The sequence below is a fragment of the Ambystoma mexicanum genome, chromosome 4q, assembly GCF_040938575.1.
Source record: "Ambystoma mexicanum isolate Mex_15411 chromosome 4q, UKY_AmexF1_1, whole genome shotgun sequence".
In the NCBI taxonomy this organism is placed as follows: Eukaryota; Metazoa; Chordata; class Amphibia; order Caudata; family Ambystomatidae; genus Ambystoma; species Ambystoma mexicanum.
The window spans coordinates 714,067,403-714,089,991 of NC_090928.1; the positions used below are offsets into that span (position 1 = coordinate 714,067,403).

The 22,589-nt window shown below is 41.9% G+C and overlaps 1 protein-coding gene across 11 annotated transcripts in view; it reads left to right on the plus strand.

Moving 5' to 3' along the window:
- Positions 1 to 22,589, plus strand: part of PLCB1 (phospholipase C beta 1) — a 3,004,223-nt gene that overhangs the window by 2,353,980 nt on the left and 627,654 nt on the right. For all 11 annotated transcript variants that reach the window (XM_069608284.1, XM_069608285.1, XM_069608286.1 and 8 more), the window contains 2 exons: positions 4,589 to 4,808; positions 13,054 to 13,234. In XM_069608284.1, coding sequence (XP_069464385.1) covers positions 4,589 to 4,808; positions 13,054 to 13,234 — 401 coding nt within the window. The remainder of the gene's footprint in view (positions 1 to 4,588; positions 4,809 to 13,053; positions 13,235 to 22,589) is intronic.

Below are 22,589 nucleotides of genomic sequence, written 5' to 3' on the forward strand. Positions count from 1 at the left end.
GAGCATCACAAAAAGAGGGAGCCATGGACAATGTCTGGTTATCTATGTTGTTAGAGAATATCCTGGTTCTTGCTTAGCAGAAAGATGGAGGTGGCAACCAAATGGTATATCCATTTCCCAAGAGAGCCTAGATATCCCTGTAATGTGTATTCAGTCATACCTACATAATCATCTGTTGGTGTGGACATTAAGTGGGCAGATCTCCAATGACTCGGGCAGTCCGGGGGCCTAAAGCTGTCCCTCCATGATGCGCACCGTGCCTCTACCCAGAAGGTTTATAAACATGTGTATGCATCAAAGGGAAATGAGGCTGCTTGACTTATCTCAGTGTGCAGTTCATGTAGCAATGTTTTAATTTCTCTCTCTCGAACTGTATATGTATGTATGGATGGTGTTGAATAACGAGACAGATCCATGAGCCTGGGAGCGCATATCTGGCCTTTTATCAAGAATCCTGCGAGAATGTAGCAATCAGAAGTTATAGAGCTGGCCCGAGGCACCCATGGGCCTGAATATTGACCCTTTCAGTTTCATCTAAGGGGAGTTGCCAGTCTTCCCTCACTGACACACACGACCATGGTGGAGTTAACATTATCCACCTGTGTTACATATGAACAGGCTTTAGTCTGATGGTCAGAAAATCAATGTGGTTGAGCTGCATAGATACTTCTTTGAGGACTGCACAAGGCTTCCAATCAAGTTTGGAGTTCAGCTCCACGATTGGAGGGGAATATAAATATGAAAATATGTGCTACAGGACAGCTATTAGTTAATATCTCACTATCTCACCATGGACAAGTTGATACGAGCAGCATTGCTCACAATGAATCCTACATTCACTGTGTATTAGACATGAGTCTGAAATAATGAGTAATTGTATCTGTTTAGCTCTGAAGGGCATCTTCTGCTAAATGTTGTGTGTTGACATTTTCTTTCATATATTCTTGTTATTGCAGAGGTGGTTCCAGAACCTGCACTGGAAAATACCATAGGAGTCAGACAACCACTGAAGCAGCTGGTTGCCAAGCAAACATTCAAGCATGCACACTGGTGGTGTTGGTAGCCAGGGCCATGCAAATGATGTGTGTCCTGGCCTCCAACCCCACTGTACTCACTCGAAATGTAGTAGAGCTGACAACAGACCCAGATACATGGCTCTGCCCATTGCCCACAACACATGGGAATTACTGTGAGACATTCTTTGGAACTGCAGAAGGTTGGGCACTAGCATTTGGGGGCATGATGCAGAAAACATGCTCATGATGTGCTTGTTAAGAGGGTGACTAAGTAGCAGCAGTTCTGACCTCCCTTGGCCATTTTCTTTTTCCCACTTGCCCACCTTTTCAGTACAAAGAACCACTGACAAATCTATCCTAGTTTATTTATTGCCACAATCTCTGCAGTCACACTGAAGAAATTAACATGTGCAAGAACAATAAAATAGACATAGCACCAAGATTTTTGAGCATCATAATTAAGTGAAGGCTTTTTTTTTTACTGTATATTATTAGTTTAGGTTTGCCTGAAAACACTACTGTGCTGGTATTGTTATTTGTTTTCTGTTGTCGGCAAATCTGTCTTGAATTAGGGCTACGGATAATGTTGGGCACCCGTTACCTTTCCCTGATGATAGTGTGGTTATCTAAAGAAAATGAAGCCTTCTAACAAGACTCGACATGCAGAAAGAATCACATGAGGAACTGGTCAAAACCCCTCACCTTTAATGAGAGCATTTACCTGCATCAGCTAATCACAAATCGGAAAGGACATGCAAACATATCATGTCCAAAATATCTACACAATTCATATCTGCACCAAAATAACTAAATGTATGTATAATACCAAAGCCTTTCTGCAGCTTTGATGCCTTTAGAATAGAGGCCCATTTTGATATTGACAAACCGGTTTCCTTAATATATACCCAAGAATATGTTCACTCTGAAGCCTGCTAGCATGTTTAAATCTGAAGGATTAGGCATCCAAAGTATAGTTCTTGCTGGATTAAACCCTGAGGCAGGTCCTAGTAAAAATGTTTAGTTTGACAAAAATGGTACCTACCTCCAGTGTACCAAGTGCCACAAGGGTTGTTGGTTAATCTTAGGCATGATAAGTGTATTGTTCTCTCTTTCTGTGTGGTTATGAAAGATGCAATTTGGTAGGAGCCTTGGTTCAGGGCCAAAGAAAATTCAAACCATACTCATTCCCTCCCTAAATGATAATTGCTAAAAATCAACAAAGAAATGTGTCTGAAGCTAATTATACAGTTACTGCATATTCAGTGGTCTAGCAACTTGTTGCACTTCTAAACCATTGTCGATAAATGCAGAAGCCCAAAACAATCAAGATGATCACAATCAGATCTTTGAACGGGTCATAGAATACCCAGAATTATACTGAAGTATGAGTTCTCTAAATCCTTCTTCTACATGACCTTAAGTTCATGCCAGATAGTACAATAATGCAGAATCTCCCAATGTGGTAGACACTCTAATCCCACTCAGAATGCATGCAGGAGGTTCACCAAGATGTGTTGTAATACACTCAATCCAGTGGTCACACACTCAGACATGTATGTATACAATGAATACATATGAGGACAATTATGATTCAATTCTTGACATGAATAGACACACAGGCAGCTGGAGAAGCGAGAATCATAATGAAACACTGTAACTCAAGACATCCTGATTAGCGGCATATATTAATTAATTCTCACTGTCACCCACACAACATCAAACAAGATAAATACAGCCTCACAGATAACATCATCCCAGAGGCACTCTGAAAACCGGGAAATGGACACCATCATAAATATAGATGAAGTAGCAAACCTAAAACTAATTAAAATAATTAAAATCAGATAATATATTTCGCCACAAAATAATGTATATTCTAGTTGTGAAACCGAAAGAGAAACTGCTAAACTAGAATGCTAATGGTACGTACGGATGTGAAACATTTTCTAAACATCTTCCATGAGCCTGCAGATTAAGAAAGTGCAAAAAGCAACACCTCCTTTTAGGTACCCATAGAGAATTAACATTAGTGAACATACATAACATGTACTATGGAACCAGGAAAAAAAACGGAGGACAATTAATCAACTTGACTGATTGCTACGGATTGCATCTCATGATAGCATCACTACTTGAACCTGTAATACAGGCTCCAGTCTGGACAGATATATGATGTTCGACACTGGACTCAATGAATCCTTGCAAGACCCCTCCTCAAACTGAGTTCTTCCTACTAATATAAAACTTAGTGGTCTGATTTGGAGTAAAACAGACATGATTCCTGTGGTCCCTAAAATGAAAGATCTCCATGGCTTCTCTCACGCAAGTGGTACAACACCACATGGTGTATCCAGAAAAAGTCCAAATCAGCATTTAGTTAGAAAGAGGGGCACACATCACATAGCAAATTGCCCATCGTTCTTTCTGATTACAGAAGATTGTTCTGCATCTTAATAGAGCTATTGAAGATTGTCTGCACCAAGTGTTCTTCCAGACCCACATTGCTGACTCAAGTGGTCCATTGCCAACTCCTTATGCAGGCGTGATCTTCAGAATCAGTCTCATTTTTATGTGGTTTGGCCACATCTACCTGTTCTTAAAGTGTTTCATAATTTTAGAGATAATCAAGTTCTCCTTAGATCTCGTTTTTTCCTGTTGTTTAGACACTGCCGCATTCACTTCTTTGCACATTATGTACACATACTTGAATGCACATTGTGTTGCTCCTAGAAGTTGGGAAAGGCTGCATATCTGTGTCATGTCTTTACCTGCACTGCCCAGTCATGTCACTGAATGTAAACTATCATTTTGTAGCTAGAAAGACTGAAGTGTACATTTACAGGGACATTTTTATAATTGTAAACTGCATGCATGGGACCAACAACATTTGCACTTCCGTGCTTTGGGGTTCCCTGCATTCAATTCTAAACATTCAGAAGGAGATGAGAGATGGAAAGAGTAAAGAGAGGCAAACTCACTTTTGCGCTTTCATTTTCCTCTCTTTCTTGTGAAAAAGTAAACATCTCCTACAAATGACACTTTGTAGGCTGCGTTTGCTAATGCAGTCCTGTGCAATCTGCTTGGTCGTTATCAGGTGGAACACTGAGGTGGATTACGTAGGAATGCATTCGTTTTACACGTGCATGAAACTCTCATGCAGGCCTATAACACAATGTGCTGACAAGACAGCGGAGGTCAACATGGCTGAAATCTCACCTGTGCTCTCGGCCCCTTCTCTGCCTTGCTAGTGCTGGAAAATGGCGCAGAGGCAAATCAAAGGGTGAAAGCATTACTCCTTGTTTGACCCTGATTAATATTTGAAAAGAGGGTCTTAATTTCTCCAGTCAAATGCATGTTTTTGTGAAGTACTAAACCAATGCACATTTTTCAACACGTAAGAACACATGTCACTGATGTGTTGATTCGCTCTCCCGATTTACTTTCGCGATAAGCATCAATACCGTACACGTGCCATAACAATCCTCTTCACAAAATCATTCCTGCAATTGTTTTTTTTTAATGTCTTGACGAGAAGAGGATGTGTAAGCAGCTGTTGTCACTGCTCATTGCAGAGGTAGAAGCCCAGACGATAGAGGAGCTCAAACAGCAGAAATCGTTTGTCAAGCTCCAGAAGAAGCATTACAAGGAAATGAAGGACCTCGTCAAGAGACACCACAAGAAAACCACTGATCTCATCAAAGAACACACCGCCAAGTACAATGAGATTCAGAACGACTACCTAAGACGCAGGGCCGTCTTAGAAAAATCCGCCAAACGGGACAGCAAGAAAAGGTAAAGTGGCCGGCTGTGAAACTCAACCCCCTACTCTACACTATGAGCAAATGGCATACAAATGCAAAAAAGTGTTTTTTTTCAAGTAGTATTATAATTACTAGATTATGGCTGGATATAATTTTAATAATCCCATGATGTTACATTTGTCAAATTATAGCATGACATCCCTTACATTTGTCCAACCAAGTTTGTCGTAAACACTGGATTGTATTTTTTATTCATAGTGTTTAGGATTCGCAACTATTGAAGTGTAAGCAATGAAATCAACAGAATTCGGCCTGTGGCAAAGTGCTTTTTGTTCTTTGTACCGCACACATTTCCCAGATGTTAAGTAAGGATGAAATATTTAACAATTGCTGTTTTGTTTGCCAGCTGCTGAAAGGAAATCTGCATGCTACATTTACATTGATGGCTGAAACGCTTGCAAGTTGAGGCGCTTAAAAAGTCTGCAAAGAATATAGAACACATTGATAAGAAACTTTACAGGATGTGCCAATGTTTGAAGCGTGTTCTTTCCATTAGTTTGAACTTTGTAAGCGAGGCCTGAAAAGACCGAAAGGAGAAGAACATGCATTATCAGCTAATCCAATAGAGTTGAAAGGAATAGATGTTCTTTCTGAGAGAGAAAGTCTAGAGATTGAACAGAAGGGGACCAAAGATATACACTTTCAGGACAATCACCAGGAGACCTGTTGGTGGAGTTGCAGTTATCCACAACGCATGAAAAACAGTGTATATGTTTAGTATATGACAGCAGAATACAGTTTTTTGCTGGTCAGTATTGAGAGTGAGTGCTTCCTGCAGAGCTGGATAGCACAGGCAGCAACAGGGAAGTCCATTTGATTAATTTACCTAAGTATAAGTATAGAAAGTTACATCGGTAATACGGACATTGCAAGTCAGTGAGGGCTTTTTTGCTTGCAAGTCATTGAAAATTATAATATATTTTAAATGTTCTTATTTCCTGTTCACAATTCTATATAATGGCACAAAGCAGAGTACATTCCTTTTGAATGTGTGAATAGGTTACTTGAAATCTGCAAAATGTTGGACTGGTTAGAGACACTGTGTTTTGTTTTTGAAAACCTAGTCTGCCTGTGAGTTTACACATCTGGGTGCCTTCGCACAGAGTAAAGGACCACATCTATGTCTAATGAGCTTCAGTTCCTGCCAGTACGTGTGGATTACATATTCAGTGATAACAGTGAGGCAGTGGGTGAAGTGTACGAAAGTAGTGGAACTATGCTCCCTGCTCTCACGTCCCCGCTCCCCACAAACCCCAGCGCCACACCTCCTCCCACGCGCAATCCAAATACCCAAACACACACACATCTGCTGTTTAAGGGAACGTTCAGATCTGTGCACTGATGTACAAGTTTCAACTTCTTCCTACAGTTTAAAACTAAACCATTCTGGAACATTTTCCTTTTAAAATAAGATTACAACTTTTTTAAAAGCAGGCGAGGCACCGTTCCCAACCGCTCCACCTACTTCGACCACTGCAGGGGTACTATAATGAAATCATACTATTGTGATTATCTTACAATTAAATTCTTACAATGAAATACTACAAGAGATAATCGATCCACTGAACCGTACCAATCATATCCTCTCCCAGAGATATCCTTCTCTTGCTCCGAGCTCTGCTAGCCCCGCGCTTTTTGCCTGTAACCCCCTGGTTGCACCTCCTATGTACAGTATTAGGGTTTTCCCAGCTAGGTTTGCACTTTATATATCCCATATATACATACAAATAATATCTGCATTATCATTAAAAAAGTATTATCATTAAAAAAGTATTATCCTTAAAAAAGTATTTGATGTTGCAACTAAACAAAACATATTTCTTAGTAATGTCTTTATTTTTTAAAGAAATTGACAGCTGTCTAGTTAGGCCGATTTAAAGACATGGTATGTTTCTGATTCTCAGAAATACCTATTGTGGAAGGACAAGACCTTAAGGTGTGGCTTTCTTGCACACTGCCTGCTGCCAGCACCGGAGGAGGAGGAGGAGGAGGAGGAGGAGGAAGATGAGGAGGAGGAAGAGGAAGAGGAGGAGGAGGGGGATGGTGAGGAGGAGGAGGAGGAGAAGGAGGAGGAGACCTCCTATGGTACCATATTACCCTCATCACCAGGGAGTGGCACTTGCTATCCCTTGAAGCACACATCATGTTGAAGACTGTCAGTATCCCCCACAAAGCAGTCACAACCCACACAATGCCTTGACTGGCTGAGAAAGATACCATCTGCACCTGCAAGTGCAGCGCCAGAAGTCACAACATTGCCAGGCTGTAAAAGCAACGACTACAAGAGGGAAACACAGGAGATAGGCATATTCCTGCTTTGCACCCAGTCTCAGGATCAAGTTACCAATGCAGATAAAACTGGTCACCTCCATCGTACACTTCAGGAAGGACCTAAATATCCTACCCTTTAAAGTAATCTCACCAATCGTGATCACTCCACTTAACCCATTCTCCCCTTTAGGAGTTCACACATCCCCTGCTCCACCTATCCAACCCAGTTCCTCTGCTACGCCTACACCCTACTTGTGATCCCTGAGTGCTTCCCCTTAATACATTGTTCCATTGAGAGAAGAAGAAAAAGAAGAAGAAGAAGAAGAAGAAGAAGAAGAAGAAGAAGAAGAAGAAGAAGAAGATTATATGATATGATAAGGCATTATAACGCGCCTATACACAAGTGTTTCAAGGCGCGATGAGGCAGGGAGGGGGAACAAAGGGAAGACAGACAACGATCCTACTAGGCCAGGTGTCATTCAGATTGCGCAAGTGCATGGGAGGGGAAAGGGAAAAGTGCGAGGGGGAAGGGAGAGGGGAAAGTGCACTACATAGGAGAGAAGAATAAATAAGATACATAGAAAGGCCAACTGGTGGCAAGTGCGAGGTAAGTGCAGGCATAAGTGTTGGTAGGGGGACTGTAGGGATACAGAACCAGTCGCCAGGTGCAGGGGTTGCCGGGGGGGCAATGCAGGTGTGCAACTGGCAGGGGCCTCACCCGAGAACAGAAAGGGTGGCCAGGTAACCAGTGCAGTTTAAGCCAGGAATTCGGCAGGGGAGAAGGGGAGAGAAAGCAGAAGCAAAGAGGAAGGTTTTGAGGTGCTTCCGGAACTGGAGATGGTTCTCCTCAAGTTTCAGGGAGGCAGGGAGGCTGTTCCAGAAGGAGGCCCTTGCCGAAGAGAGAGATCTACCACCAAATCATTGCTTGGAGAAGCGACTGACCCTGAGGGAGTTGGAGGCGGATGAGTGAAGAGCTCGAGAAGGAAGATATTTAGGAAGAGCGAGTAGAAGGTATTGCGGCCCCAGAAGGCCTTGTGACAATGCAGAGGGTATTGAACTTAATCCTCGCTGCCACTGGGAGCCAATGCAGAGATTTCAGTCCTGGAGAGATACGATCCCTGGGCTTGAGGCCAATGAAAAGTCTCGCAGTCCTGTTCTGGATAAGTTGCAGAGGGCGGAGAGAGGAGGCAGGCAGATTTAGATATAGGCTGTTACAAAGGTCCAGCCTAGAGAGAACCAGGGCTCTGGAGACAGTGAGCCTCTGGGAGAAGGAGAGGAAAGGAAGAATACCTCTGAGGAGGTGTAGCTGGTAGTGTGACTTTTTAGAGACGTTGGAGATATGAGGAGAGAAGGAGAGTGTGGTGTCGAAGATGATCCAAGGTTTTTAGCCTTGGAGTTGGGAGTAGGAAGAGGGCCAAGAGAGGCCGGCCAGAGAGCTGCAGGGAAGGAGGGAGTGGGTGTGCCGATGAGTAGAATCTCAGTCTTACTGGCATTAAGGCAGAGGACATTGGCAGCACACCACCCCTGGATGACAGACAGGCAGTCAGAGATGAGTGAAGGAGAGGAGGAGGCTGAGGGTAGCCTGAAGATGAGCTGGGTATCATCCGCATAGCACTGAAAACTGGGACAGATAGCGGCGATGCGGTGGGCAAGGAGTGCCAGGTATTGGTTGAACAGCCAGGGAGAGCGGTTAGATCCCTTTGGGACACCACAGGTAGAGAAGAAGATATCAGAGAGGAAGGACCCAAGTTGGACATGGGAGGGTCGATCAGAAAGAAGTCAGCCACGCCAGAGCCTGACCAGTGATACACCGGTTATTACGGAGACAGTTGAGCACGATGGCATTGTTGACAGTATCAAAGTCAGAAGAGAGAGCAAGCAAGATGAGGACGCAAGGGGTGTTAGAGTCAAGGTTGGAGAGCAGGTCTTCACGGATGTTCAGGAGAGCGGTTTCCATGCTTCTGGCAGCTCTGAAGCCAGACTGATGGTCATGAAGACATTCAACAGATTCGGTGTCATATTCCTTGATATATAGAGCTTTATTCACAAAGATTGGACATATCAAGACGGTGCAAATCATGCTATTTCTTACAGGTCACTGATTCTTAAGGCCCTTGGCCACTGCTGCTTTATTCACAAACGTGGTCTTTGCATTCATGAATTTTCAGGCGGCAGTGTCAATGCTGAATAGACCAGCCCCTATTAATATAATGGTGCGGGTTCAGTATGCCAGACACGAATAGATCCTTTGGCCTCCAGCATCCATGATGGTGCTGGCAGTGCAATTCCACATGAGGGGTTTTAAAGGCCATGTGAGAAGAGATTGCAGAAGTGGAAGTAAATACATGTCTGCCCTGGATAGGGATAGACATACCTGTGGGAGCAGAGGCTCAGGGGGGCTTTGTTTTTGCATGTGGTGAATAAATGTTGCTTTTGTGCATTGTGCATGGCCATGCATGCAAGTGTACAGCCATTTATGAATACATGATGCACACATACCTGCTGTTGCGCATATGCACCCTAACCAACCCAGATGTGCACAAGTCAAAGCTAGCATCTCACTGTGCTCATCTGTGACTCCCCTTTCAGCTGTGAGAAGAAAATACATATTTTGTGAAATGGTGCAATTGAGTAAATCGCTGCCGCATTGACCCTACCATATTTCCTGCTCAGAATCTGTATTTGTTAGACAATGATGAGCACGCGCGTCTTACACTGAAGTTGTTGCCATTTCATGCAATTCTCACAGGGAAAGGCAAAGCAGTGTCCATTTTCTATTCGCGAAATATGCAGGAGGATAACTAAGTAGACCTGGAACATCCAGCTTTGCTGCTGAATGAACGACCTCCGCCCCTCAACCTCTCCCCCTCCCCCACACTTTATATCCCTTCGCTTTCCATGGAGGAGCTAGTCAAACTGCAAGAGAAACGTGCCTGATTGCACATTGCTAGGAGTGCACAGTTGTCTTTTAGGTTCATTAATAAAATAACATCACGGGATTGCTCGATTGCAGCCCTGCGCCAACATTCGGTGTAATCAAACACCTTGGGTGAGTTGAAGATGTTCAACCAGTCCAGCATGGAACTACTTTTTTGAAATCTTCAAAGCAGGGCACACAATATGTGTCTTCTTTTTTTGTCGGGCCAGATTAAGAAGATTGTTAAAAATAAACTTCGTCAAAGCTCACATGAATAATGCAGAACATGCGTGGGTTAGTCAGCAGAGGTGAAACATGTTATGTTTCCTTTCTCCAAACCCCCTGATGGCGCTGCCATGGCAGGCTGTACTGAAGCACGTACCATTTCTGGAGGGAGAGCCAGCACTCCACCTGTCAGAGCAATTCCATCAACACGATTTCTACTTTTCCAATTTTCCAAGGCAGTCATTTGAAATGAAGCAGTTTCCCTGGTATAATGAGCTTGATGAATTAATTTACTCTGGGCTCAGTCATACGTTGCAGAGAGTGGAAGTGTGCAGCAACATTTGAAGCTAGATAGAAAACAGAAATGTGCCTCTGTCGTTCATTAAATGCCTCTTTTTGGAGGCTATTAGCTGATTGGTAAATGCGGATCACACTAGATGGCCAGTGCCAGCGTAAGCATGCTATTTTTCTCATACAAACCACTTGGAGTTGGTGAAAGAAACTAAAGAACATATACATTACAGGCCAGTGGTCTCCGCCCCACAGTATGGACAAATGCCTTTTGCAAACAATCTATTGCTAATAACTTTGGACTCGTTAGGTGTGTCTGGATGAAAGTTTCCAAATTAATTGTCCAGCATGGACCCCCACTAAAATGCAAACTATGCAGAAAATTCGTCCAACAGCTTAAACGTTATTAAGCGTGAAAAAAGCAGTTTTGGGACGAGGTCAATTTATTTTGTAATAGGTGAAAAGGTTCATCCTTTAGACATGTACACAACAAAAATCAGTGGGCACGTATGTGCTAAATACCAAACAAGTTGGGCACACACAATAATTTAATAATATTAATTTACCATTTATATAGTGCTACGAACACTCAGGCATCTGAGCGCTGCTTATTATTACACACTCTGTGTGGTGCTCATTTATCGATCTCAGAAGGATGAAAGGCTGAGTTTGGCCCTGCCGGGATTTGAACCTGTGTCAGCAGGCTCTGCACAGATGTCAAAGCGAGCGCTCTACTTGCTGTGCTATCAGACCGTCAAACCCATGCAGATGCGCCTTTTGGTGGTTTGGTTAGAATGCATCTACTAGCTTTTTTCCTTTTAGTTGGACAGACCCGATCCAGAAACGATGTATGTATCTCCCACTCTGCATTGCAGCACTGAGGCTTTTCAGAAATGAAAGCCAACATAGTTTTTTTAACGAATTGCAAACCTTTCCAAAGATAATCCCACAGGATCAGAAAAAAGAAAAACGCTCAAAATTATATTTGGAGGAATGAGGTTTGTGTCAGGGAGGATGAGTGGAGGGTGAACAATGACTCAGTGGTACATTTGTCACTACGGGGAGGGGTGCAGTTGCCTTTTTCAGTCAGATTGTTTCCATCTTCCCACAGGAGTCTAGTGGGATTATCTCCAGGGAATCGCTAGAGTCAAGCGGACATTGGTAGGGCACCAAGGGAAGGAATGGGGAAGAGGGATATTAGAAGATCAGCAGGTACTTTGACTGTATTTGTAAAGCAGGTATTTGGTTGCTTTGTTGACCTCAAGCCCTAACCATTTGAAGAGATGATGGGCAATGCAAGATACAAAAGCATACCTATTCTGAAGACATTGGAAAGGAGGAAAGTATTATTCAAATTAACAACTTTTCCAACTCCAATTGATTTATTGACTATAAAATACTTAGGTTATGATTCACTAATTTTTAGTGCGGCGCAAAGTCACTTTGCACTGCCAACAAACACCCTGGTTCATAGAGCGGTGCAAAGGGTATTTTTGCTGTGCAAAGTGACTTTGCAACGACTTTGCACTGGTGCAAGTCCAAGGCCTGCAAAGTCCATCTGGACTCCAATCACCCTGACTTTAACCGGCTGACGCACAATCATGTCAACACACCTATTGTTATCTTCCTCACATTCGCACACAATTCATCTGCCCCCTTTGCTGAACCATTAGCCTCTGATCACTCTCTTCTATCTGTACGTCCTCTGCTCTACCCCGTCCTCCCGCGAAATCAGTGATTGGAAATTGCAACCTGACACTCTTCCATTTACTCTAGAATAGGTAAATACTGCTGCTCATCAATCCTTCCACCCCTTGCTGCCTTTACTGCATGGAGTATTCCGTTTAGCACCCGTGTCACCTTCTGAGCATGCTGTGCATACTGCTGCGCTCTTTCTGGGCCATGCTCAGAACAATCAGGGCCTGATTCATGGAAGCGTTTATAAGCCTTTTATAATAGCGCAATCCCATAGGAAAACGGACTGTGAATCAGGCCCTGAATCTCTACAGTCATCCAAGCACTGAGAAAGGCCATGGGCCCCAGCGTATTCAAATGTCTCAAAAACCCACCCTCTGCGACTTCCTGCTTCCTACAAGGCACCAGTCATTGCCCTCCTTACTTACAGCAATTGAGCTAACCGCCTCTCCTCTCAGTATCCTCATACTTGGGAGCTACTCATAACAGTTCAAATAACCAATCTGTGGTTTCCCGCTGCTGACTCCAATGTTTCTCCTGCTCACACTCAGTTTGCACAGAACATGGTATCATGAAGAATTGCTTCCTTAACATTTGGGCAGCAAAGACAAGAAACACAAGTATCTCTCTGGGTCTTCCAAATAACCGAATTCGGACCTAAAGCAAGTTCAGTCCGAATCCTGTGAAATGTTACCGGTCCATAGGCCTTGAAATCCAAATCAGATCACCTTTTCTCATACCAAGAGATTTAATTGCAAAGTGAATCCTTGTGTTCCTTTCAGTCAATTCAAAACCCATTCATTCTTTGCATTTTCAGATGTGAAACAAGCAGCCCCGATCATAGCTCATCTGCAATTGAACACGATCTGACCTCACTAGACGCAGAGATGGCGCAGAAGTTGAATGAACTCAAGGAGCAGCAACAGCAGCAGCTGCTGAATCTCCGACAAGAGCAGTATTACAGTGAAAAGTATCAGAAAAGGGAACATATCAAGCAGGTATGTGGACCATTCCAGCGTGAGGTTGTCTGTTCTACTCATAAGAATGTAAAGCAAGACATGCTGAACATGAAGGGATAGAATCCACCAACCAAATGTGTCTACATTTACCACAAAAAGGATACAATATAGACATCCTAAATCACATTTTTACGGATTAAATATGCGCCTTCTCCAGCTTTGCCATGGAGTGTCTCTGGCCAGTCCTGCTCTCAGAAAGGGGTAGGGGCAGCGTTTGTGCATTGGTGTGAAATTCCTCAACTACACTTCTAAGCCTGTTTATTTTGCAACACCTACTCACAGCATCTGTGACATGCGACAAGATTGTGCCTCTTTAACATCGTGCTTAAAGTTGAGCAACACTTTTCTCGTAGGGCCAAATCCACTAGCGTGATGTCACAATAGTTGAAAGCTTTATTCGTAGTACCTGCCAACCCACATCAATTCTAGGGCATCTTCCGGGTCCTAGTAGTTTGTTACAGAATAAAAAACGTTTTGCCCATTATTGAGAAGGGGCAGTTGTGGTCCAGCAGGGCACAGTTGCCGTGCCTTCTGTTCACAGTGCAATATATTGCAATTGAGACTTTAGTCAGTAATGATTTATAAATGTAACTGATGATGCACATTGCACTTTCTGATGATGATGACAGGTATCTAGGGGCCGTGTATATTGATTTTGTAATGGGCACCCATTATTGATTCTACATATAACACGTGTTTATATGAAAGGCGCTGCATTGTTACGCTTAATAAATGTAATACATGATAACCTAGAATCCGAGCATTGAAAGGTCAGTGTGAAACGGGACAATTTGAAATATCACAATTTAAATTATCAAATGAATGAAGGATTGGTATAGCTTGCTTTACTAGAGGTGCTGACTTGAAATGACATTACGTTAAAAAAATGTCCTTATTTAATTGATGTTTAAAGTTTGCCAGATCCTGCCCATCCATGTAGAAAAGGGTTTGGGCCTATTTGACTTAAACCATTTGACCTAATCAAATTTGATCAAATTTACTTGACCTTTTTTGGTCTAAAATGCGTGGGAGACCCCGACAACCCCTCCCCCAATTGCCCTCAACCTAATCCCATATATATATTTAATTTGACCGAAAAATAAGGTCAAAAGAAAGTGATCAAATGTTTTAGGTCAAATGTTTTTAGGTCAATTATGCTAATACCGCAGAAAAGGGGGTAGCATGTTCGCTGTCTTGGCTGCGTGTATGGAAAGGAACGCGTGCAACGGTAATATGTGTCATATGGTTGTTATTTGTGTAAAACAAAGAGAGCATGTTTAAGATTTGTATTGTCAATGCTGATTTCTTAAAGCTGGGCATGGCGGCCATAGGGAGTAACCATTTGAGCTGGATGACATGATTAAAGCTACGGATGATGTTGGTAAACCAGGGTGTTGTACCTGACAATAGCCAACTCTGTAAAGCCCTCGTGGAGGACTACTTACCCATACCTTCTGCCACCAGGGGCCACTCTGAGATTCCTCCAGCAAGCTGCTGCATGCTTCATCACAACACTAAGGGCATTCTTCCACATCATCCCATGCACACAGTGCTGCACCATCTCATTCTTCCAGCCCCCAACATGTCCAAGACAACCGGCATCTCCCAAAACAGCAATCTCAACCAAAACACGACTTTGCTTGAGCGAGAAACTCATCTCATCATGCACCCCAAAAAAGGCATGACACTGCCAGACTGGAAACAAACATTGCATAAGGATCGGGCAAAGACAGGCTAGCTTGGGGGATGGGTTGACATGTCACTACTTTACTTATGCACACGTTTCTGATAGTCCAGGAAATATGCACCACCTGATGATAGAGCTCTAAGCAGTAGCGTAGTCATGCCCTGCCTCAGTACTCTCCCTGCTAGTGTGTTAAAATAGAGACTAACATGCTTTGTTGACAAGGAGAAGTCTTGGGAAACCCCACAAGATGATTGGGCTCAGAGGAAAAGAGGGAAAACGATTGCATTGAGTGTTACACAACACGAGGAAGGCGAAGCAACCCACAATATGAAAACATGTGTTTTAGAGACACTACTGAAGGACTTCATTATTGTTCTTGTCAAAAGTCACTGAAAGATTGAGTTCTTGCTAACTGCACACAAACGCCCCCAGATATGCTGTGGACTAAAGAGTGAGACAAAGACTGATTTAACCACCCTTTCCAGGCAGACATCTGCATGGAAAGACTCCAATGAGAGGGTGCAGGCTGCAAATGCCTAGATCCGTTTAATTATTGGGCATTTCATGGGAAGTCTAACATCTTCAGATCCATATAAAGATTATGCAATGGACTGTGAGCTCATGGGTGTCCCCTATGTTTTTTTATGAACTGTGCACACATGATTCCCATCTCTAAAAATAGGTTAGGGGTAGCACGAAAGGAAGATAATAACAACCAGGCTGTCTTGTTTACTTGTTTAATGTCTTTGCATGTTTGGCTAATGTGCAACATGATTGGTGACATTTATTCTGCAGTGCATTGCTCAGCCTTTGTGTCCTGATGATGGTAGGGGTAAAACAGTGAGCTCGACATGTTTATTTCACAGTGGGAGAAACATTCAGAGGGCAACACACTTAGGCTTGTCAATTCAATAAAATGCCAGATGTGGAAATGACATCATGCACCTGGTGACATCATAGGAAGTGACATCACACAAGCAAAATAATGCTTAAGTGGCTAAAAGACAATTTTATTCTTCAGCCATACAGTAATTGCATTCCCTTTTCAGTATATCACAGATGCAGTCACAGAACCGTCATAGGCCAATCACAGTGCTTTTTTACAGCAGTACAACCTTATGCGGCCAATTACTGTTATCAAATATCTCTCAAAGCCTCACATGAAACAATATGATAAACACTGCCATACATGCCAGGCATATCTATAATATGGGAAGGGCCGCTTCAAGCCGTTCTACCTTATGCCATGTATAGTTCCCATATACAAGCACAAGCCAAGGTGCTGTGATAATATGCCAAGTGTAGCCTCAGGCGCCCAAGTAAAGTTAAAACCTGCTATGGTCGATATATGATTCAGTTTGTTCGTGTATTTATTGTGCAAAGTGAATTGAATATTTAGGAAACTAAGACCTATGAGTTAAAGTGATGTTAGTAGGATCACAAATGTTTGTCAAGGCAGGAAGACATCACTGTCTCAAGTTTAACCAATAGTATAAGTATTATTATAATTGTTCTTTCTTAACGTGCTTAATACTAGCAAGTTGTTTCTAAGTACAGGATCAGGATTCAAAACTGTGTTGCGCTGTATTGTCTTGCTTATAATACAAACGTGTTGCCCCTGAGCTCTCCTTCCCCACCAATGACATTGCCTACATCTTACCATTAGTTTTACAGCAACATGCTAAGAATCTGCACTGTTTTCCTTCATGAGCATTTGTTTTTATTTAACATAGAGGGTGTATAAAGAACCATACCACAATCTAAATTAAACTGAACATGTTAAATAAATAATTATTGAATTCTGATAGATGAAGGACAAATGATGTCTTTTGATGTTTGCAGGATGGAAACAGTTGACAGCAAGCACTTAATTCATTCAACTATTTTACACGTATCACACAAGTGTCACACAGACCGTGTAGCCAGAATACATTGGGAAGAGAAGTTCTCAACATCTACCCCTATAAGTGCAGGTGTACCACAGGGTGCCAGTATCTCCCCTCTGCTCTTCAACCTTTTTATGAAATATCTATGCGTACCTCTAGAATCCATTGGCGTTCATTTTACTAACTATGCCGATGATACACAGCTGGTGTTTGAGCTGGAGGGAGAATATCAACTAGATAAGGAAAATATTACAACCATCTACAAGCTGATAGACGAATGGATGGAAGAAAATTGGATGTGCTTGAACAGTAAAAAAAACTGAGCTTATGATTTTCGGCTCCTGTCAAGCAAGGGGTAAGCTCGGCAAAGAATTTGAAGACTTTACTATTAAAGACTCATGCATTAAGGTGGTCTCCCATGTTAAAACACTTGGGATGATGCTGGAGGCGTCCCTGGGGTCAGAATCCCAAACAAACTATCTTCACAAAAATAATACATACTATATTAGGTTATTGAGAGCTATACACCCTCTTCTGACAGAAAGTAACACGCCCACAATAGCCAGGGCCATTATACTGGCACGTCTTGACTATGGCAACACACTGTTGCTGGGAGCTTCCAAAAAATGCATCAGTAAATGCCAGATAATGGAGAATAATGCAGTCCAGGTCATAAAAGGGATCGATAAAAGAAGCCATGTGACAGAGGCTGGACGATCCCTCCACTGGCTTAGAGTTGAGGAGAGAATCCTCTTTAAATCCATGACTCTAGTACACAGATGTCTGTACGGAGTGGCCCCATCCTATCTTAGAGCCAAATTCACACGATACATCCCTAATAGGGCCCTAAGATCTCAAACATCAGGCAAGCTACAGATACCCCAGGCATCCCGAACTATGGGAGCTGGGAAATCTTTCCCGGTTCAAGCAGCTCAGCAGTGGGACAACCTCCCAGTTACCCTGAGAACAGAGCCAAATCTGTTAATCTTTAGGAAAAAATCTGACGACTCATCTCTTCAAATAATGTGCCACTCCCTAGCTTTCCACCCGCCGTTTGCCTAACATTAATTTGTCTCTGCACCCGGATGCCTGACGGCTACCGACGCATTACAAACAAACAAATGAAAATAATAAAATAAATAAATAAGACATCAAATATTACACGGAGATGTGGCATGTCCTCTTTTCTTACTTGATAATGTATTGGATGTTCCATCTTCTTCTGAAACGTTAACTTGGGTCTCACTGACATTACACAGCATGTCTAGCTGTCTGAAATGTGTTCTCATTAATAACCGGTTGTTGGTGAAACTTGCTGCTGAAATTTGTGACTATATCCAAGAACATGATATTTATCTTATGGCAAACACTGAGACATGGTTACATGTTGCAGCAGGCCCATCATTGTCCATTACTGTCCCTTCGAGATACACTATCCTCTCTAAGGACAAAAGCAGTGTTAAGGGTGGAGGATTTGTTCACATTTTTAGAGATCATTTTAATATTCATCAAGTAAAAATTGACAATCTGGAAAGTTGTGACTTCATTAATTTGAAACTTCTGGTCAATTCCACTGCCACTTATAATACACCTATTTTACATCGTCCTCCACAGCACATCCTCCATGAATCACAATTGGTGTCTATCCTTTTGTCCTTATCGAAAACGAACACTAAAATGTTGTTATTAAGAGATGTTAACTATGGTTTGGGAAATCCAGCAGACAACAGGAATACTAAATGAAGGGCGATGAACTATAGAATCACCTGCACTGGGTCTGCAATTATTTGTGTTTAGTATGAAATTATCTCCTACAGTATGGGCCTGGGAAAGGACCCACACCCTGAGAGTCCAAACAAAACCATTAAAAGAGACAAAATACCCAAGACAACAATGGGCGTGGAATAGGTATGGTAAATAAAAGGTATATTTTAATATGGCATGCAGACCTTGGAATATCAAAATATGTTCAGTATTCATTAAGAAGTCTAGGCAAAGTTTTATCGAAATGGAGATGTGTAGCTGCCAGAGAATGACAATTAAACCCTTCGGTTTGAAAAGGATTCAATCAACGCGTCCCCAAGGTCTGCATGCCAAATTTTAACAGCTACATACAGCTCTATTTTGTAAGCCCTGACCCAATTCACTCCCCAATCAAAGCCATCACTTAATCAACCCTGTTGCTGGATCCTCTCAGCTACCCTTCCGGCCTTAAAAAGACCTATGGTCGAAAACACGTATTGGTTGTTCTTTGTAAATGCGTTAATTCACTTATGCAGGCACCACCTGCATTGATCTTTTTATACTCGTTTTGAATACTACAGTTTGATGATATATTAAATCATACATTTCTTTACCACGCCTATTCCACGTACATAGTTGTCCAAGCAGACAAACGTGCTGTTGCTTTGGAACAGGCACTGACTAAGCTTGGGTTTATTCTTCTGGTTAGGGCATCTACCCATAGAGAGGAGCAGGCACGTGATTGGGTTAACCATAAGAATATTAATATTTATGATATTCAAGTACATCAGTGCCCATGGTCAGACCATTCCTGGTATCTGCAGATATTGTTATTGACAGAATTCAGTCCAATCCTCCAGCTCGAAAATGATTGTAAACATGTGCAACCATTGTAAATTGACAAAGAAAGATATGACTCCCCTTCTGAAAATTGAAGCAGTTCATCTTAATGGTCTGGCATCAGTCGGTGAGTTAGTTGATTAATATGACACCTTACTTGCGGAAGCAGTTACTACACTAGTGCCAGAGAAATCTAAAACCTTGACTATTCGACCGATTACCAACTCTTGGTTCTCCCCAGTGCTTATTTCTCTTAGAACATATAAAAGAAAGTGTCACACACATTGGGTTTTTTCTCCCTCGCAGGAAAATAAAGGGGCAAATAACAGTGCTGTACCTCAACACAAACATGATATTTTTCTATCTAAAATATCCAAGTCAAAATCTGACACTGCATCATTTTTTAAATCTTGAAAGACATAGAAGCACCCAAAGTGTGGCCCATAACTACAGTGACTAAGGATCAAGCATGGTGTTCTGACATCCAAAATGCCTTGTTAAGTAACGTTCACAAACTTCAGACTAATATTGTTGCTAGGATGGAACAATTCCCATGCCCTGCTCTAGCACCTTTTTCATCTTTTATGGGTCATCCAATGTTCACATGTGTGCCTGCATCTGGGATGGAGATCTCTGAAATCATGGCAGCTTTGAAGCCTACATCCTACAAGGGTGATATCTGCCCTACTGTCATGGTTAAGGAAGGCACTGCTGCTCTGATTTCACTGATCATTAACATCTAATATCTTTCAGCAAATGTTCCATCTGCTATGAAAGAGGTTTGGATTACATCACTTTTGAAAAAGCCAAATCTCTATCCAGTTGTGGCTACAAATTATAGGCCAATCACAAATGTACAATTTCTGCTGGAAATATTGGATTGGATAGTGTATATTCAGGTGCACTATCTTGAGCAAGTAGGCCTGCTTAGCAATCAGCTTTAAGGGAGGCACACAGTACAGAGACAGTGCTTTTGGACCTTAAGTCTTGCATGGTCAAGATGATGGATTCTGCAAAAGCTGCCCTATTGATGTTGCTCGACTTGTCTGCGGCTTTTCATCTGATCATGAGCTATTATCAGATAGACTCATAAGCTCTGCCAATTTCTCTACTGAGGCTGCTGCTTTGGTCAATTCTTTTTTGACTGTTTGTACTGCCAATGTATTATCTGAAGACAATTCTGTCAATCCTGTACATCTGGAGTGTGGGATAGCACAATAATCATGTTTATCTCCAGTGCTTTTGTACATTTTAATTACACAGTTGTGTTATAACGCGCCTAATACCATACCCGAGTTCGGTTTCTAAACCCCGATCCGGGATTCGAACCTCTGTTGCTCCGCGTGGTCTTGCTTCCAAGACTAACACATTGCCCCCATGCTATCCTCCGTTCACAACATTATATAATGTTTTCGCAAAACCTTTGTTTGATATGCTGGATGAGAAAGGCATTTTCTTTACGAATTACGCTGATGACACCCAGATTTTGTTTGAACTGTCGGCTGATCATAGGAAAGACACGTTGCTTATTAATGACATGTATGCTGATATTCAAAGCTGGATGGCTCATAACTATCTTGCGCTTAACGATGACAAAACTGAGTTGTTGATTATTGGAACATCTTATCATTTAAAGCAATTGGGAGAGGAGTATCAGAGTTTTGAAATTGAAGGCATTAATATATATTGTTTTATTGGTTAAGTACATTTAAACCTTTAACATTACTCCTTATAGCACTTATACGTACTTTTCCTACCAAATTATCCAGCAGTCTATACCCAACACGTTGTTCTTCATGGATTATTGTCCTTAAAAGTATCTCTACCAGTTTTAGGGAGTCAATCGTTAATCTTATTTTCTCCGCCATCATTGTCCTTTCCCCCACTCATCTTCATGCATCGAATCACGCAACAAATGTTGTTCTTAACTAGGTGAGGGATATACAGTTTAGCATCAGATGTCTGGTTGTTTCTATTTGCTCCTGGTCTTTATAGAAATGGCAATTGGCCTCTTGGAGTTTAATCTGTTTTCTCATCAGCAAATCCTCTCCTGAAGCTAAGATATTTAATCTGCACCGCATCAGGAGCTCTCCGTAGTGGGGCAATTGACATTTTCTCAGAAATTTCGGTTGTTGATTTAACTTCTTTAGCTTCCAAATGATGTTAGTACAGAGTGTATTATTACTCTTTTTATTACTCTTTAATTCTAAGGTTTCCATCCAATCTCTTTCCTGCAAGATTTTTTTTTGCCTTATTGAGGTTCATTGTAAACACTTATATCTTGATGTTGTTTATCTTCAAGTATTCTTTGCATCGTAGTTTCCAGTTCATCAAGTTTTTATCTTTTGTCTCCATTGAATTATTCAAGATCTTGAACAGTACGGCTGGTGAGTCAATTACACATTTTCGGTATAGGGAAATGGTTTTCCACATAACCATTGACATCAGCAATTGTCGTCTTAACTCATGTTTTATTTTATTCACTGATAAGGAGTTTGGCAGCTTGAATATCTTTCTCTAAATGAAAGCCTCACAGACTCCACATGTTTTCCATGACAGATTTAGAAGGGCCTCTGACCCATACGTCAAGACGGCCACCACCTTTTACAAGCAAAAGGTGAGGATCGGGATTAGTGAAAAAGTTTCATATCTTCTATGTGTATCTCTCTCCTGATTTGTTAATTGCATTACCATTTCTTTAATCAGGAGATATTGCCCTTGTTCTTTTACATTTTTATGAATCCGCACTCCTAGGTAGAAAATGGAGTTTACTACTTCCATTTTCTGGTTTATTAATAGTCCAACTGAAGGCGTTCTCCTTTTTTTGGGTGCTACGTGCTGACTTCATTATTAAGATGTTCGATTTCTTCACATTTATCTTCATTTCATTTTCATCCAAGTAGTTTTTAAATACATTGAGTTGCCTCTGGAGCCCTATTGCTGTCAGATCAATGAAGACTAAAATGTCCACACATAGGATCCATGGGATCACTCCTTCTTCCATTCTTGGTGGAAAAGCTCTAATACTCCCTTGTGATTCATCCATGTCAGCCATGTACAGGGCCAATAAGAAAGGAGCCAGCGCACACCCCTGTTTTATACCTGCATAAGTATTGATTGGTCTCGATAAGGTGCCGTCTCTTGATAGTCGCACTTGCATTGATGTATCCATGTATAA